At 51.0% G+C, this 19,031-nt stretch overlaps 1 protein-coding gene across 1 annotated transcript in view; it reads right to left on the reverse strand.

Annotated features, from left to right (window-relative positions):
• Positions 1–17,475, reverse strand: part of PYROXD2 (pyridine nucleotide-disulphide oxidoreductase domain 2) — a 25,397-nt gene extending 7,922 nt beyond the window's left edge. The window contains exons 1-8 of the mRNA XM_010833099.1: positions 17,168–17,475; positions 12,868–12,887; positions 10,077–10,170; positions 9,923–9,996; positions 5,116–5,271; positions 2,837–2,990; positions 569–630; positions 380–477 (exon numbers count right to left, since the gene is read on the reverse strand). Of these exons, the coding sequence (XP_010831401.1) occupies positions 380–477; positions 569–630; positions 2,837–2,990; positions 5,116–5,271; positions 9,923–9,996; positions 10,077–10,170; positions 12,868–12,887; positions 17,168–17,294 (785 nt within the window). The 5' untranslated portion in view covers positions 17,295–17,475. The remainder of the gene's footprint in view (positions 1–379; positions 478–568; positions 631–2,836; positions 2,991–5,115; positions 5,272–9,922; positions 9,997–10,076; positions 10,171–12,867; positions 12,888–17,167) is intronic.
• Between the last annotated feature and the right edge of the window lie 1,556 nt (positions 17,476–19,031).

Consider the following 19,031-nt stretch of genomic DNA (forward strand, 5'->3'; position numbering starts at 1 on the left):
AGATACGTAGATGGATAGATGATGCATAGATAGATAGAGAAGATACTCATGTTGAGACATCACAGCGGGAGGCAGGACCAAGGCTCTTCTACTGCAGCAGTGGGGAGCAGTGGCTAAGAAGGAAGACTTGGCAGGGATGCGGGGTTCGGACAAGTCAGGCTGGGAACCAGCTCTGCCCTTACTAGCTGGGTGACTTTGGGAAGGTTATCTCCCTTCTCTGAACCACAGCTCCCCAGTGTTGCCTTGAGGGTTAAATGAATCCTGTGTGAAGTAGCTGGCACCTGCCTGGTTCATCGGGTGAGTTCAGTGAGTGATAGTTTTCGCTCTTGTGGGGGTGACTGCGCCCCTCCCGCTGCCCCCCCTCACCTGCCACACTCACCCACTTCCCGGAATGTAGGGATTTGTCATAGCTCCAATCACTGCATCCGTTGCTAGAGTGGCTTTTAGAGGCTCAGACTCAAACCACTGATCCAGCACCTGGGAAAGCAGAGCGGCATGGAGAAGGGCTTACCTGGGAGCAGAGGCCCTGTCCTGGCGAGGTCCAGCCTGAGGCTGGGTCAGCACTCACCTTGGCGGCTGGAGCTGTGAGGACCTGGTAATACTGGGGCAGCTGGGCTCCCAGGATGCAACCTGAAAGACGAGATTCATAAAATGCAAACCGAGACAGGCAAGAAGGGAACACTTTGATCCTAATGGCTCTGCACCTGCTTCTTTATCTATAAAACGGGAGTCATATTTTCTACCCTTAAAAGCTATTGTGAGGATTAAATGAGGTAGGTAAAGCATTTCTAAATCTATAGGCACTTAGTACATTTTAACTGTTAGAATTATTTGGGGGCCATTTTTAATTTGTATCTTACTCTCTTTGAATTCTCTAAGGCTGTACCCTGGGAGGCAGTGGTTTGGCTAACCCATTTCTCTGACACTGATTTAAACTAGCTCAGAGAGTAACTGGGCACTAGAACCTTGAAGGTAGAGGTCATGAACTCTAGGCATTTTGCCCCAGTGCTGAGCTTGCCGTCTGGCACAGAGCAGTTGCTCAATAAATGTTGACTACATGAATGCTTAATGCATGTTTATTGCATGAGGTTCCTTGGACTGGTGATGTGGGAGGCAATGTCTGCTCTTGACATTTGTGATAGATTCTACCAGCTTGGCTCCGTCACCCTCCCCGGGTCCACACACTTTGCCCTGTAACTGCACTGCCTCCCGCCCTAGCTGAGTGGACCTGCCTTACTTCTTGCTTCTGGGCTCACACGATTTGCTTGGCCATTGGAGTGTTTGCCAACATGATGCAACCAGAGGCTTGGAACTGGCCTGCACATCGGGGCTTGCCCTCTGCACTTTTGTCATGGATATAAGAAGGTCATGCCTGGACGAGCCAGCATTTTCCAAGAAGAGGATGAGAGGCACCTGGAGCAGGGCTGCTCCAGCCACGGATGCACGCATGAGACCAGCTCAGACCAGCTCAGCCCAGTTGGGACCAGCTGAACCATGCAGACACATGAGAAATAAATGTTCATTTTTACATGCCACTGGAATGTTGTAGTTTGTTATGTGGCAACTTTGTGACCACAGCTAACTGGTTCAGTATTTTTGTAGAATGTAGACGCTTAACTGGTCTTTGTATCCTTGTTTGTTGTTCAGTTCCTCAGTCGTAGCCAACCCTTTGTGACCCCATGAACTGCAGCACACCAGGCCTCCCTGTCCTTCACTATCTCCCAGAGTCTGCTCAAACTCATGTCCATTGAGTCGGTGATGCCATCCAACCATCTCATCCTCTGTCATCCCCTTCTCCTCCCACGTTCGATCTTTCCCAGCATCAGGGTCTTTTCCAGTGAGTCGGCTCTTCACATCAGGTGGCCAAAGTACTGGAGCTTTAGCTTCAGCATCAGACCTTCCAATGAATATTCAGGGTTGATTTCCTTTAGGATGGACTGCTTTGATTTCCTTGTTGTCCAAGGGACTCTCAAGAGTCTTCTCCAGCACCACAGTTTGGGTACACTTTGTACCCTAGACGAGTGGTGGAAAATAATAGCAGGCTTGGTGAGACTTCCCTTCTCATACCCACGGCAGACATCACTAATTGGCCACAGATATTTTTCTTGCTGAGTCCAGTCATCCAGCATCCTTCTTGTATGGGGGCATCTCTTCAAACTCTCTCGGCCCCATCTCTCTCAGCCTCCCCCAGCCATGGCTATGGTGCTGAGCTCCATGCAGGCTCCAGCCAGCTGCACGCAGTGCAACCTGACCGCATCTCACCTCAGGCCTGTAAGATGCGCTTCTTCTTCATGTCTTCCCTGGGGCCTCTCTGACACCAGGACAGGGTACCCATGGGACTCACTTGGCACCCATGGATGCACAACCCAGAAGTTAATGCCTCATGTGGGAGTTAATACCCATGGGGGCAACCTCTGAACGCTGGGGAAGAGAACCCAGTGGGCAAATGTTTCCCCTCTCTTCCCCTGAGCACGTTGTCATGTGGATTCCCTAAGGCTCCTCAGAAGGTCCAGGCAGGACATTATCACGCACAGTGGTGGCCAGTTCAGTAACACACCCTGGTGCTGACTCTCCCTCTTTCCCGTTCCTCCTCCTTTCCCTAGGATCCTCCTTCAAAATGAACTACTTGAACATAAGCCCTTGGTTCAGGCTCCATTTTTAGAGCATGCCAGCCTAAGATAAGATCATCTCACTCACAGTGCTCCAGGCGGCCCCTATTAATTGACAGAAGTTGGCAGGCTGCCTCGGAGGTTCAGGCTTATGTCCAATCATGGAGAAACTGGGCTCAGCCACATGAAGGCATTCATCATGCCCTGATACCTGCCCTTGGACTTACCTGCCTGCCACAGGGGCTTGAGGGTGGACAGCGACTTGAGCCTTTGTAGCAGGGAACCCCGCTGGAAGGCCTCCAGGTCCACGGGGGCTGAGTCCAGCAGAGGGTCAATGGCTAATGCCAAGCGATCCATGAATGCCTCATATTTGGGAAAGGCCTGGAACAGAGCTCTGAGTCAAGGTCCCACTGCCTAGAATTCCACAGGACCCTGTCCCCATGATCTGCCCTCCAGACCACCTGGCCTGTGCCTCCCAGCCAAGCCTTGATGATTCGTCAGGCCCCACGCCCTGCCAAGCATGATTCTGCTTGACTGTGCAGGGTTACTCCCAGTTCTAGGTCTGTGCACTGGTGTCAGCACTAGGGCAGGTGACAGAGGGTCTGCATAGTAATAGTAGGAGGTCACCAGAGGTGGCAGGCACAAGAGCCTAAGGCTGGCCAGCTGTTGGCCATGGAAAACTCAAGTACCCTAGGACATGGTCTCTGTGATAAACCAAAGACCACTTACAAGTTTCTTCTCTCTCTCCTGTCTTTCTATATCTCACTGGTAGAAGTAAGATCTCTTGCTCTGTACCCCAGCATGTTGACTGTTCCTTCCTGGTCTGCAAACCCCACCCCCCACATCCTTTCATCATCAGCAGGAACAGAACCCTGCCTCCCTTTACCCCGCAATCTCCTACAACCGAATGCATATGACAGCCTGGTTATGATCCCCCTTCCCTGGATGGGTGACAGGAGCAGGGATGGACATCTATGCCACCCGAGGCCCTATCTTACTTTTTAGCTCAGAGCTTTTAATTTTTCGTTCTAGAACTCTTGGATATATCCATGGAATTTTAACACCTGTTACATTAAGAAAAGCTCTGTGTTGAATTGCACTGGAGACTCTTGATTAAAATGAAGGTAAATAGCTTCCTCTGCAACAGGTCTTCAATGTGACAACATGCAAAGACAAAACCAGAATTCTGCTCCTGACTTTCCACACTGAGATGTGGCCTCTGCCTCCTGTTCCTGTGGTCACCAGCCATGGCCACGGCCACTGTCTTCTAGCTCAGGGACCCAGTCTTGTCCTGAATCCTCTCCAGTGTATCTGAGATGGGTAGGACTTGGAGGAGAGTGTAGGGAGTGCAACCTACAGAGTGCAACTGTACAAAAGAATCATGTGCAAAGCACTTAAAAAAAAAAAAGCAAAGCTCCCCTAGTGACCTGATTGTCCACCAGGTTAGGAAACCACTGGTTAAAGAGAGAGGCTGGATATGTGGTTTTCTTGGTTTTACCCAATAGTAGATTAACAGAACAAAAATCATCCCCCATGGATTGCTTAACCCAGGTTCTTCTTAGAAAAATGTCTCCACCAAGATATGAGTTAATGCTATGCCGTCAGCTTGTATCTAGGTTGGTACAACAAATGGCCACTCAGAGAATCTTTTTCTGTCTGTAAAACCAATCACACCAGGCCCATTACATTCAATGACTCATCTAGACAAAGCTACCCAAGAAACTCCTCGCAGTTCAGTCCCAAGGGAAAACTGTGCCTTCTCCATCAGACCTGCTCATCATCCTGGGCACATTCTTGCCTTGGGCTGCCAGGGAATGATGCCAAAATAGATGAATATTTATTATAACTCTCTTGTCCTAAATTCCTGATCCAGTTTGTTCTATCTTTAACTGTCTCTGATCCCCCCTTTTTCTTTTTGATCTTCATGTGCTTTAATATGGAAAACCACCTGGAATTCTGTCTGAAAGGAGAGGTAGAAAGCACATACAATATAAGGACATATCAGTGGACTCCCTTTTGAAACTTGAACAGTGGCTTCATGCTGAACACACACTGGTTTGAGGGTCTCCCGTGTCCACTGGTCTTAGCCACTGTTCTCCACCCCTTCTCTTTGCAGTGCCCAAGATCAAAGGCTGGCACAGACTGGAGCCCTTGTAGGGCAGATGGGGTGGCCTGTCCACACCCCTGTGGCCTTGGACAACTTGCTCTGGGAGAATTCCAACCAGGCCCATTTCCTTTCAACAGTGGCCTCCAAAGGACTCCCCTTTCAGTGGCTAAGTTTCTGTACTTCCAATGCAGGGGCCCCAGGTTCAATCCCTGGTCAGGGATCTAGTTTTCACATGTTGCAACTAAATATCCCACATACCGCAACTATACGACCTAGGGCAGTCAAATAATTTTTTTTTTTAAGACAGCCCATCTCTCAGAAAATAATGTTTAAAAAGAAAAAAGAGCAGCCTCCAGGCTGAGATGGAGGAGAAGATCCATCGCTGGTCACTTTCCCTACCTGGGCATCCTTCTTTGAGAACTGGGCGATCTGCTTCTGATTTTCCACCATATCTGTGCCCAGCAGAAGAGACCGGGGCACCTTGCCCCCTGTGCCCTCTTCCAGCATGGGGGTGAAGGAGTAGGGGTTTCGAAGATGAAGCCTCAGCCCATGTTTCTGCAGAACACAGACAGCACAGGTAACATTTGAAGGGCTCTGCCCATGACCCTTCTCTGATTGTGCTTAGGTGACCTGTATTATTTTTGCTCCAAAATCACTGCAGATGGTGACTGTAGCCATGAAATTAAAAGACGCTTACTCCTTGGAAGGAAAGTTATAACCAAACTAGACAGCATATTGAAAAGCAGAGACTTTACTTTGCCAACAAAAGTCTCATCAAAGCTATGGTTTTTCCAGTAGTCATGTATGGATGTGAGAGTTGGACTATAAAGAAAGCTGAATGCTGAAGAATTGATGCTTTTGAACTGTGGTGTTGGAGAAGACTCTTGAGAGTCCCTTGGACTGCAAGGAGATCTAACCAGTCCATTCTAAAGGAGATCAGCCCTGGGTGTTCTTTGGAAGGAATGATGCTAAAGCTGAAACTCCAGTACTTTGGCCACCTGATGCGAAGAGCTGACTCGTTTGAAAAGACCCTGATGCTGGGAAAGACTGAAGGCAGGAGGAGAAGGTGATGACAGAGGATGAGATGGTTGGATGGTATCACCAACTCAATGGAGATGAGTTTGAGTAGACTCTGGGAGTTGGTGATGGACAGGGAGGCCTGGCATGCTGTGGTCCATGGGGTCACGAAGAGTCGGACTCGACTGAGCGACTGAACTGAACTGAACTGACCTGTATGTATTTAGGTACCTGTATGCAGGTTCCCAGGGGATTCCCAGGTGGTGCTAGTAGTAAAGAACCCGCCTGCCAATGCAGGAGACATGAGATGCGGGTTCAATCCTTGGGTCAGGAAGATCCCCTGGAGAAGGGAATGGCAACCTATTCCATTATTCTTGCCTGGAGAATCCCATGTACCAGGGAGCCTGGCAGGCTACACAGTCCATGGGGTAACAGAGAGTTGGACATGACTGAAGCGACTTAGCATGAACATATACATGTAGTTTCCCAAGGCATGTGGTCCTGGTTCCTATCTTAGATATAAGTGTATAAAAATCCTTCTTGCCCAGGCACACTGTGGCAGACCATACCACACCATGCGACGCCACACGTACATGCCATGCTATGCCACATCGCACCATGCCACACTACCCAGTGCCGGGGACTGTACTGGGGCTTACAGTGGTTACAATGGTTACAGAACCATCACAGTGGTTCTGTAAGTATATCATCCTCATTGTAAAATGCAATAGCAGAGGCTCAGAGAAGTGAAAAACGTGTTCAAGGTCACACTGGGAGGTGGATCTAGGTTTCAAACCACATCCCTGTGACTCCAAAGCCCTGGCTCTCAGCAGTAGTCTTTAAATGCCCCCATTTCAGTAATAATTAAGACTGAGAAAGACACAATAAAGCCACAGTTATGTGAAAATCCATACTTACTAGATAGATAAATTATTCACATAAAAAAACCCTTTTATTTACTTTGCAGACTCATTTACTCCATGGTCACTTTAAATGGAAGTTCCCTTGATGCATTTAAAATAGTTGATTTACAAATATTTGATTAGTACACAGAACTTTCCAAGAGCACATTTACTTCTTCAAAGAAGGTGGAGATAAAACAAAAGGGGCCTGTGAAACCCCTACAAATAAAAGACATCCTGTTCCTTCTAGAGACTTTTTTCCTAAACCACTTTTTGGATGAGTGATTGACATACAAGGAGCTGTATGTATTTAAAGTACGCAGCTTGAAAGATTTGGCCTCTAGAGACTTCTTCCCCCAGATACACTTTGGTCTGCTCCCACCTCTTTGAGGTCTTTGCTCAGATGTTACCTGAGTAGCATGCTCAGCCCCCCCTGACTCTTTGGCTCTGATCACCACCTGGTCAATGACACACTTAGTTTTCCTCTGTCTACACAGGTAGAATGTGAGCTCTCTGAACTCAGGGGCTGAGTCTCTTTTTCTCAGTGCTGTATCTGCAGCATCTAGACACCATGTGATCAATACGTAGTCTATTGACTAACTAAATGCACTGCTGCAGACAGGGCACCACCCCAGAGGACAGAAACGAGATCTGTGAGCAGAAGTTTTAGGAAAACACACAGAAACCCAAAGAGACCTTTCCAATATTACAGCAGAAGTCTCCCCCCAACCATGGGCATTCCAGATGGCAGGATCTCCATGACTGAGCATTGTGGAGGTGCATCCAAGTGTTGGAAGGGGTGGGGCTGGGAGACCCACAGGATCCTTCCTAATGCTGAGATGGGAAATTTCTTTGATTACAAACTGGAGGAATTTCCAGCTTGGTTCCTCTTGATACAGTGAACCCTCTAACACGCAGGAGGCACCCTCAGTTCCTCTGAGCCTCTCACCCTTGGCCTCCCATCCATCACCAAGTCTCAGATCTCAGCCTCCAGACCTCATCCACATCTCCCCAACTCCCTGCCCTGCCTCAGCCCAGCTGCCACCTTCTGAGCTGCCCTGCAACCGCTTCCACCACAATCCACGCCATCCACCAAGAGGACTGATCTTTCATAAAGTCATAAATCCCATCACCTCACTTCCCAATTCAGCACCTCTACTGTCTCCCTGCTGTGCTCAGATAAAACGCAGGCCCTTCCTCCCAGCCCACAAGGCCCAGTCTCCTCTGGCCCTGCCCACCTCCCCTACTGCCTGCTGCCCCTCTGCCTGGCACTTCTGCTCTGGCCGCTTGACCTTCCTTTCCCTGAGGCCTGTCCACTTCCACTTCCTTCTGCCTGGAATATCCTCCCCTCAGATGTCCACAGTGCTGGTGACTGCTTGGCGTTTGAATGTCAGCTCAGATGTTCCCCCCGCCTCCAAGGGAGGGTTTCCTGGTCACCAGTCCAGGCCGGGCGTCCAGGCCCTCACTGTCGTGCTGCCTTAGCTTCCTTTCTGTGGGTGTGCTTACCTCCACCTGAGGTTCTCTCACTAAGCGCTCAGCCTTGCCACCCTCCCTCACCACCTTCAGTCCACATGTCTCTCCCTGGGCCTGGCACAGGACAGATGCTCAGCAACATTTGCTGAATGAATGAATCAATAACCCCCCAAAAAGGTATCCAAGAAGAACCCAGAGTTTGCTTCAGGTCTAAGTAATTGAACACGATTCATTTATTTGTCTGATTCCAGGACTTTTTCCCATAAAGAGAGTGACTGTCCTGTCTGACTCCTTGTGACCCCATGGACTGCAGCATGCCAGGCTTCCCTGTCCTTCACTATCTCCTGCTCAAACTCATGTCCATTGAGTCGATGATACCATCCAACCATCTCATCCTCTGCCGCCCTCTTCTCCTCCTGCCCTCACTCTTTCCCAGCATTAGAGTCTTTTCCAAAGAGTCAGCTTTTCACATCAGGTGGCCAAAGTACTGGAGCCCCAGCCGGCTGCCCCAGGCACCGTGCTAATGATGCGCGAACACCAACTACTACAAGAGCCTTCTGAGGCTGGTAAGATTACATCCCCATCTTACAGATAAGGAAGACAAGGCACCGCAAGGCTAAGTCACACAGCTGCTAACGGCAGAGCAGAGATTCAAAACTGAGCAGGTAGGGTCCAGAGGCTGAAATCGCAGCCTTGTGCTCTACCCACGACAGAGGTCCGTCCTGAGAGCTCACATTTGAGACCTGGCCCATGGCCACCGGCAGAGTGCACGAGGCTGAGCAGGGTGGCCATCAAGACGCCCTTGGCGGTGGCACATCAGAGCTCAGAACAAGGGGGAGGGCTTGGTTAGACTTGGCTCCTCAGTCATTTCCTTGTGTGTGGGCTTAATCCCCTGAGTTCCCTCATAAAATGGGGACTCCTACTCATGCACTTGCCACGGTGCATAGCTAGTGTGTCTGAAAATTGCCTTCAGTGATAGGCTGGTTTGTCTGGGGACAGAGACCCGTCCCCAGGCCTTGGCAGGATTCCACCTGATCCTGGCTGGCGACAGGTGTGCTAGCGGTCTCAGGGACTCAAAGAGTAATTTCTCTCATGGTGACCATGGCTTAATGTCTTATTAATTTCGAACTCAGCACAGAGTTGGTGCTGAAGTGCTGTCAGCATCATATGCAGATGGCACCCAGGACCCTCTCTGAGTGGTGGGTGACAGAGGCACCAAGCAGCTAAGTGGCTCCAGGAATGCATGACTGTGTTTGTCAAAAAGGCAGCTAGGGGTAAAAGGAATCTGAAAGGGCGGGGGCAAGACTGTGGACTAAGGCAAGGCTAAAAGGAGTCTACAGGGGCAGACTGGGAGTTCCCAGGATGCCCTACAACGGCTCAGGAGCCTGAAGAGCTGAAAGTCTGATTGCTCAAGTTGCCGAGGATGGTGACTGGCTCTCAAGTGTAAGGAGGGCAGCAGGTGGGCCCAGGACCTAAGGCAGCAAACTCAGGTGCCCAGGTGCCCAAGGGTTCCTATGGGGGCTGGACAGGGCCCCGGGGAGTGATGGACAAAGCACTGCCAAGATGGCATTCATGTAAGGGGTCAGCTGGTGCGGCATCTAGGAACATGGGCTTTGAGACATTTGATTTATGTATGAAATTTCTCGATCTTTAAGACACCAGGTGGGCCAGACAAAGCCCATCTGTGGGCAGGCATCAAGGATAGCAGGGGAGATAGACATACCCTCAGAGGCAAGAGTAGCAGCTGCCCACTTCCCCAGCCCCCAGGCCATGGAGCAGGTGGATGGACACACACATGTACACACACACTCTACCTTCAGCTCCAATTCGGAGTAAATCTGCGGTCGTAGCAGGCTGAGGAGGTAGGATGCTCGGGAGAACTTAAACCCTGAAGATGAATTGGATGAAGACAGTCACAGGGATCACCAGTGGTCACCCCCATGCCCCTCACCCACCTTTTTGGCTCACCTGGGACTATCTCCTCTGTGACAGCCGCACCCCCGATCACGTGGCGTCTCTCGAAGACCGCCGTGTTCACTCCAAATCTCTGCAGGTATGCCGCCTGGGACGAGGCACACAGACCTTCCCTTTATTCCTGGGGTCCACCCGCAGTCTCAGGGACCTCACCACAGGGCTGGCTCGAGCTGTCCCTGCCTCTGAGATGCCCTTCCCCCACCCTTTCATAAATGCCCACCTCCTCAGATGTCCTCTGAGGCCTGACATGACTGCTCGTGCCCCTCTGCTTCCCAGCCCCAGGTGACCTTCCCTCCTGCAAGGTCTGGAGCCTCTGTGAGCTCGTGCCCATTTCCTGGGCAGGGTGGCGGCAAGCCTCGCCCTCCTCCCTAGCCTGCAGCAGGCAGCACGGGGGGCGTGTTGTGTGAGCACAGAGCACACCTTTCCACTCCCCTCTTCTCCTGCTGGGGCGACCTCAGTACTTGATCCATCTGGCCTCAATTTCCTCCTGTGCAAAAATGGGGCTGATGATATCAACACCCACTTTTCCTGCCTCACAGGGCTGCTGTGAGAATTCTCTGAGTTGGTCCCTAGAAGGAACTTAGACATGGGTCCCTGGCACATGGGGATGTGTTCGGTCAATGAAGCTATGATTATAATATGGTGTCATTTTGGGGAACAAATGTTTCAGGGGAGAGTATTCATCTTTCTCTAGCACTTGGTGGAAAATCAATAAATACTTGTTGAACCAAACTAGCGCTCCATCTACTGACCTAAAATGCTGGCCCTCCCACCATCACCACAACCAAGGTGACCACACGGATGGTGTAGCTCAGAAGGTAGACTTTTGGTGACTACTATGCCAGATGCTGTGCGAGCATCGTCTCATATGATCCATCTTAGAGGTAGGCACCGTGATTCTCCCCATTTCGCAGAGGAGGAAGTGAGGCTCAGTGAGGCTAACAGCTCAAGTTCCCAGAACTGATGAGCAGAGGTGTGGAAACTGCACCCGGTCTGTACACAGAATCTATGCTCCTGACATATCCTAACGAGAAAGGAGAAAGAGGAGCCTCGGTGTCACATCTGGAAACTGGCCTCAGAGGTGAGCCGTGTTTCTCCCGTTAGACGTCAACAGTCCCACAGTGATGATGGCAGACAGAGGTGGTCTGAGACCACGATACAGGTGACAGGGCAGGGCCACTTCACAGCTGTGTCTTAGCAAAGACGAGACGAGGTCTGTGGGTCACCTCAAGATCCCAATCACTGGCTCTCGTGGCCAAGATGTGTGATGCTGTGTGTGTGTGGTGACCACTCTGCATGCTAGCCTCCCCTCCCTGCAGACACGGTTCAGAGATGCCCCCAACTCTCCAACAGTAATCAATCTAGGGCCAACTGCCTACTTTCTCAAGCTGGCCTCAAATCATCCAGCGAAGTGCACGACCTAGAGTTAAGTTCTTCCTATATCCTCTCATCCTGGGATGCCCCAAGGTTACCTTTTGAGCAAGGCTTCTTGAGCTGAGGCCTCAGGGCACACCATCTATTTCCCTTCCCCTCAATTCAGTGAGGGTGGGCATTTTAATTCTCATTTTATCATGGGTCAGAGAGATTAGCTGACTGGCCTTAACCTTCACAGGTGGGAAGTGGCTGAGCTGGGAGACAAACCCATGTTCATATTAATACAAAAATCAGTGTTTTAAATTACTGATCAGTTGAGTTAAATAGGGGGCTTCCCTGATAGCCCAGTTAGTAAAGAATCTGCCTGCAATGCAGGACTCCCTGGTTTGATTCCTGGGTCAGGAAGATAAGCTGGTGAAGGGATAGGCTACCTATTCCAGTATCCTTAGGTTTCCCTTGCAGCTCAGCTGGTAAAGAATCCACCTGCAATGTGGGAGACCTGGGTTTGATCCTGGGGTTGGGACAATCCCCTGGAGAAGGGAAAGACTACCCACTCCAGTATTCTGGCCTGGAGAATTCCATGGACTATACAGTCCATGGGGTCACAAAGAGTTGGACACAACTGGGCGACTTTCACTTTCACTTGAGTTAAATAATGTCTGCTGTAACATGTTCGAATAAAACTGCTATACTGGGGTAAGTATTGAGACGTAACACAGGTCTCCTGGCTCCCCACATTGCTGAATCCCCTGCACTGATATTCTGGAGCAGATGCTGCTCAGAATGCTCTGTGTGAATCTTGAGGCCTGAACCTCGATCACACACTATGGCCTCCTAGGGGTACACAGACTCTGGTTTGAGAAGCACAGCCTCAGGGTCACCCTGGCCTGCAGTCAGCCTGGGACCCAGACACCAGCTGTGCCGGGGCAGGGCCCTGCCTTCTCTGCTGGATTGGCTCCCTCACTGCCTCCAGGGTGGACCTTGGACCATGTGCAGCTGCATGTTCCCCAAGGTGGTGCCTGGCCTAGACCTGCTGGGGAACACTGGCTCTGTATACAAGGACAGCCCACCATCTGGAGTCAAAGGGCCCCCGGCCCCAGTTACTTGCTCCCTAAAGTTCCAACCTGCCTCCTGTGTTATGTCCATTACACACTTTCCCAGCCGTTTATCACCTTGCTTTTGAAAGGTCAAGGGGGAAACCTATGAGCATTAAGGAGAGGCCAGCAATCCCATATCGTCTTTAAGGGCTGTGGATGTCCTCTTGAGCCTGTCACTGGTCAGCACCGGGGTGAGGGGACCAGCCGGCCTTTGCTTCCCCCCAGCGACCCTCATCCTGCTGGCTTCCTTACACTCCTGCTGGGAGTCACACACCCAGGGGCCAGTGAAGTGGGGCGGAGGGGGAGGGACTCACAGCAACCAGCCCGTTGTGTCCTGCAACGAGACAGAGGAGAGGGGAGGAAAGTGACCGTGGTCAGTGGGCAGATACATTCCTTGAGGAGTGTGGCCCCCCACCCCTGTCCCCATGCCCATGAAGATCCTGGCAAGGTAGCAGAACCTGGGGGACCCCCTCCCCTGAACCTGGATGTTGGAACAGCATCTAGCTTGATACTGTAAGACACCTGGTCTTTGGGGAATCACAAAACCCTGGTTCTTGCCCCAAATTGAAAAAAATCCTGTCACCTTGGCTTGGCCAATGGCTCATGCTGGAGTGGGGACAAGGGGAACCCGCAGGCATCAGATGAAAGTGACCCCACAAAGCCTTGCTGGGCTTCCAGCAAGGGAGGTTGAGCAGATGACTGTCGGAGGAAGCGTCAGAGTTGACTTAGAGGAAGAGAGGGAGGCCTGATCGTGCTCTGATGCTGGTGTCCCTGGTCATCCAGGTAAGTGCTGGTCATGTGGACAGTTGCCGCCAAGCAGGGCTTGCTTTGCCCAAGCATGCCGCACAACAGGGCTCCAGAAGGGGAATCTTTGTCAGTTTCCAGTGTTCCTGAGATAGAACAGCTCAAAATGAACTCAACACATACAGCGTCAACGTTCGCTAGAATTGCTGAGTGTGCTTCAGGGTGCTAGACGATTGGGCAGATTTGTCTGGTATAAAGTTTCTTTCCAAAAATTTTAGGCAGGCAGCCCCTGGGGTGCAAGCCCTGAACTTGGTTTGGGGTCCCACATCCCACACCACGTCCATGGTTAGCAAGTGCTTCTCCAGCTCTGAGAAGCTTCAGGGTCACTTAAGAACGTGCGTCATCACCGATTCCCGGAGCCCTCCCCAGAATCTACTGGGCAGGCTCGGGGCAGGGACTAGGACGGACTTCATAGAAGCTCCCTGGTCATTCAGATGCAGGTGGTCTCAGACCCACGTGTTTCATGAACTAATATCGAATCATCATGTGATAAGCACGTCATGATCTATTTGATTATATTTCATTTAAAAATGCTAGTTGATAGACTACTGTTTTTAACCTGCTTTTGATAATTTTCTTAAAAAAGTTAAAAAAGTGTGATGGATGGGAATTATGAATGAATTGCAACCTGAAGTCTGAAAAGCCGTGCTCTCAAACACATACAACAGATTAAAGGCAGACTGTCCTGGGCTCGCCCTGCTGTCTGGCGTCTTTTTCACATGTAAACAGAGGGCCTGCTGGGCTTGCAGTGTCGCAGGGAGGATGACCAGTAATATACCTAAAGCACTTGTGCCTTAGCAGACCCATAATTAGTGCTGATCATAAATCCTGGAAAACTAATAAAGGCTTCCAGGCAACAGGGTCCAGTTCAGTCATCACGTGTAAGCCCACAAATGCACAAACAGACCTCAAATGGCAAAGGGCAGGGATCCAAGAGCCCAAGTTCCTCCTCCCTCCACCACTCCCCCACTCTAGCTGTGGCTGAAACTTTGTCCTGCGGCTTCTGGTGACCTCTCCCTTCCCCTGCAAGGAGTCTTAAGCTGCAGGCTCAGCTAATCTCCAGGCCTGACTGCAGAGTTCCTTAGGCAGCAGGCACAGAGGGATGCGGGGGGAGGGGTGTGCTGAACGTGGGTTCCCGAATGTGTGGGCTGCAGGTGCCACATCAGATCCACTCCAAGAGCTGGTTAGGTGTGATGATCCCCTCAGAACTCTAATCACCAGGTAGGGAGCCCTTGAACTGCATTTTAACAAGCTCCTTGGGTCATCCTTTAGGCAAATTTGGTCAAATAACTGAATCAGGATGATGGCCAGGTTACTAGTGTGACTTCAGGGAGCAGAGATGATCTGTATCTCAGAAGATACCGCTGTGCTCCTCACTCAGGTTGGATAAGTCTTCAAACCGGGTTTCCTGCCTTGCTTGGCAATCAGAGAAGCAACGTTGAAGAAAAATTCACACCTGAGAAACACACTTGTGAGCCATTCACCCAGGTACCTGGGGACCTAGGATCAACCCTCTCTGCCAAGAGACAGCAGGGGTGGGTTGTCTCCAAGGGCAGAAAAGGTGGGAGGAGCTTCCGTTTACTGAGCCCAGTCAGTGGGCACTGGAGCTGGAGTCCCCCAGCCCTGGAAGTTGGTGAGACAGCTGTCAAACAGCCCCTGATAAAAATTATATGAACTAAAAAAAAAAAAAAAAAAAAAAAAATTATATGAACTTACAATGAAATAATGATATTAAAGACAAAGGTAATAAATACTCAAAGCCTGTCATTTCCTAACTGTTTTACTATATTTTCCTGTTGTCTGTGTCTTCACGGTTACTTACATCCATGGACACATACAGGGGCCATGCTGCCTGATGATGCCTGGCTGCATCTCTCCCCCAAATTCACAGAGACATCACGTTGGTAACTTAGAAAAAGGCTGCAGTGGGAGTAGTCACACCAGGGAAATCCACGAACACTACACACCAGGGCCTGGGTTGTTATTTTGTTGGTTGTTAGTACTCTTGCCTGGGAAATCCCATGGACGGAGGAGCCTGGTGGGCTGCAGTCCATGGGGTCGCAAAGAGTCGAACACAACTGAGCAACTTCATTTTCACTTTTCACTTTCATGTACTGAAGAAGGAAATGGCAACCCACTCCAGTATTCTTGCCTGGAGAATCCCAGGGACGGGAGCCTGGTGGGCTGCCGTCTATGGGGTCACACAGAGTTGGACACGACTGAAGTGACTTAGCAGCAGCAGCAGACTTAAGAAAGTGATGGAGAAAATGCTAATAATGCAAATTAAACTTAACTGGCAGTTGTGCCCATAGCAGTTACCTTGTGAAACAGAGCAAACAATTGAGGAACTGTTCTTCTCCTGTTTGCAAAATATTATTTGACTGAGTAAGATCATTCCAATTGTTGAAGGAGGAGAGAAGTTCTGACATAAATCTTTGTTTCACTATCTTTCTGCTCTTTAAAGAAAATAAAAATATCATACAATGTTTCCTTCAAAACTATTTTCATTTGTCAAATTGCAGCCGTAGGTTGGTCACTGAGTTCAGCAAAACTCACGAGCACTTGCTGAGTGGACCGGCCACCTGGAATTTAGAGTATTGTATATCTCACCTGCAAAACTGTGCTACACTTCTTTGACTTCAGTATTTACAATAAACTTATGTATGGATATATATGCACACATTCTCCCCTGGAGAGGTTACTGGTAAGCACTTACCAGCACAGGACAGCTCTCCGTAGGGATGAAAATGAAGAAAGGCCCAAATAGGGATGCAGCTTTAAAGCCATGTGATGAGCAGGTCTTTCCAGGCCTGTCATCCTCTTTCTGTATAAACCCAGCTGGAAATAATGTCAGAAGTAGAATTTGAGGCTGTGAGTGGAAGGCCCCGAGAAAAGGAGCCTGGTCCTGGCCTGGTGCCTCACAGGCTCAAGGTGGAACCAGTGCCCTGCACCCTGGGGCTCAGCAAAGTGCAGCGGGGTCACCGCAGCAGGTCCTGTACAGCCCAGGTGGGCAAGGCAGTGAGGGCTGTCACTTCTGCAGACAGGCGAGAGGACCTCTGGGACTCGTGTCTATTTTCCCCTAACTCCCCTTGATGGAATGACTGTAGTGTCCTCAGGATGGTCTCAGTGGTCAGGTACTGGTGACCAGAACTCAAGTCACTTGTGTTAATTGCTCACACTAGTCAGTCGTGTCTGCCTCTTTGTGACCCCGTGGACTGTAGCCTGCCAGGTTCCTCTATCCATGGGATTCTCTAGGCAAGAACACTGGACTGGGTTGCCATTTCCTTCTCCAGGGGATCTTCCCAACAGGGATTAAATCCAGGTCTGCACTGCAGGCAGATTCTTTACCATTTGAGCCACCAGGGAAGCCCTAGAACACTTGGGGTGGCAGGATTTCACAGGTCTGTCGTACCAGGGCTCCTTCCTTGCAACCCTTATCTACCATATGCTTTCCAAGGATGTGGCAGCAACTAGCTAATTTCACAGGAGATTCATGGAAACTCCTGAACTCACTTAATCCTCCCTGGTCATTTTAGATGGGTAGACTCAAGCCCAGAGAGGGCAAAAATCTGCTCCAGGCCACACAGCAAGTCGATGGCAGAGCCAGCTCCAGAATCCTGGCATCTGCTCGCAGACGGGTGGAGTTTTCACCCTAGCAACTTGCTCTCACCCCAAATCCTGGCCAGCCTGTGCCAAAGCAGTGAGAGGGCAGGGGCGTGGATGGGTACCCCCCCCCCCCCCCCCCCCACCACCCCAGGATTCTGGGCAGGCTGCCCTCTGGCCCCTCAACTCCAGCCCAGCCCACTTTACCTGCGCCTACCACCACTGCATCGTACTCAGGCTTCAGGCGTCCCCTGGTGTCTGAGAGAGCTCGTCTCCATGTGGGGCGGGGAGAGGCGCCTACGGCCCTCCTGAGCCCTCGGCCACATGTGGTCATTTCTGCCCAGGACCAGGCTGGGAACTTGCTTGCAAGCAGCCTTTTGTGCCTCTCCAGGCAGTGGGAGGAGCAGGGAGAAGGAGGAAGAGGAGGAGCTGCAGCCCAGCTGCCGTACTTGGCCCTGGGCCACGACTAAATGGGGACACTTGAGTTGCCCGCGGCCCGGCCTTCCACCCGGGGCAGAGTCATGGGCAGTCACCTGTTAACCCGGCAGAGGTCCTGCGCCTGCAGACCTCCAGAGTGATCACTGTGCTGCTCATTCTCTAGGGCTCCGCTGTGCCAGGCGCTGTGCCGACCAGTCATACAACCCCTCACATGGGCCCCAGACGGGGAGCACTGAGGCTCAGACAAGTGTGTGTGTGTGTGCGTGTGTGTGCATGTGTGTTCCAAAGGGCTGTCCCCTCCCCTGTGCTGTCCTGCTTCTCATTAAGGAATTCAATGTCCAGGATGAGCTGGGGGTGGGAATCCAAGTAAAGAGAGGGACTCAGGTCCAACTTCCTGTCCTTGCGGCTTGTAAGAGGGTAGATGCTCTATGCCTGCGGCAGGCTCAGGGATCCGCTGCCTGCAGGACCAGGGCCTCGGCAACACTGCAGGGGGAGGGGGGCAATCTGCCCCGGGACATCCAGAGAGCCCCGCGTCCTTGCCCAAATGCTTTAGTGCCATCCGCTTCACAGGCTTTCACAAAGCTGGCAAGGTTTGGGGGGCTAGTTCAGTTCTCTGTGATTCTGGAGTTTGCCTTTTTCTTTTGAAGGTCTGAACATTTCTCTTGCATGTTTTGTTACCTTTCTCATTTCCCAAGAATCCTCAAGGATTTAAAGAGCACATCTGTAAAAAGGTTCAGCTAAATGCTCACTCTCCTGTGGCCTGTCCTGAATTAGGGGCCCCTCTGCTCCCTGCCCACTGGTTAGACCATTCCCCATGCAGGATAAAAACACCTTAGGGGCTGGGAGTCTCTGTACACCTCTGACATCTGTCAGCCTTCCAGAAACCTGCTATTGGAAGTGCATTTCACAATTAGGAGAAAATGTGGAAAATTGCCTCTGGGTAAGAGGGACTTCTGGGGACATTTCTACTCTCAACTCAGACACCCCTCCACACGCCAGGGAAAATTTACACTCCGTGTGTCTCTGCTAAAACACAAGTCAGGACCTCCTCCTCAGTGTTATTTATAATACCAAAAACTAAGAAGACTGGGTAAACTGGCCATGCCACATCACACAGCGGTTAAAAGGCAAGGGAAAACAGCAGGTGACAAGACGGAGGATCCTCAACAGCGGTGGGATCGAGGCTTTAGTCCTTCCCCTTTTGCTCTTGTATTGTCCACAATCATGTGGTAATCCCCATCGGTGAAGTCGGGACATTGAGGAGGAAGGCAGTCCCCGTTGCCTCCTGACTGTCCCTCACGGCCACCTTCTGAGGCCTTTAGCCCAAGGTGCGCTTCCAGTTTTTCCAGTACCCACGACCCCGCACGCTGCTCACTTACAGGGAAAGAACAGTCCTTGCATGAGTTTCAGCTCTCACGCCATTTCAGCTCTGGCGTCATACGTGAGCCCTTGGCTCTACTGCGTCATGCTCGCTTTTGGCTCGCTTCCCTCCATCCCAGCCGTGGCCTCTCAGCCCTGGCAGTAGGCGCGCCCAGGTCCCAGGCTCTGCCAACCCCTTGTCCTTGGGCCTGTTTTCTGGTGGGGGGCGGGGGGACTTTAGAGCAGGGGCTGTACCCAGGGCAGTGCTCTCAAT

The sequence above is a fragment of the Bison bison genome, unplaced genomic scaffold, assembly GCF_000754665.1.
Source record: "Bison bison bison isolate TAMUID 2011002044 unplaced genomic scaffold, Bison_UMD1.0 scf7180017862979, whole genome shotgun sequence".
Taxonomy (NCBI): domain Eukaryota; kingdom Metazoa; phylum Chordata; class Mammalia; order Artiodactyla; family Bovidae; genus Bison; species Bison bison.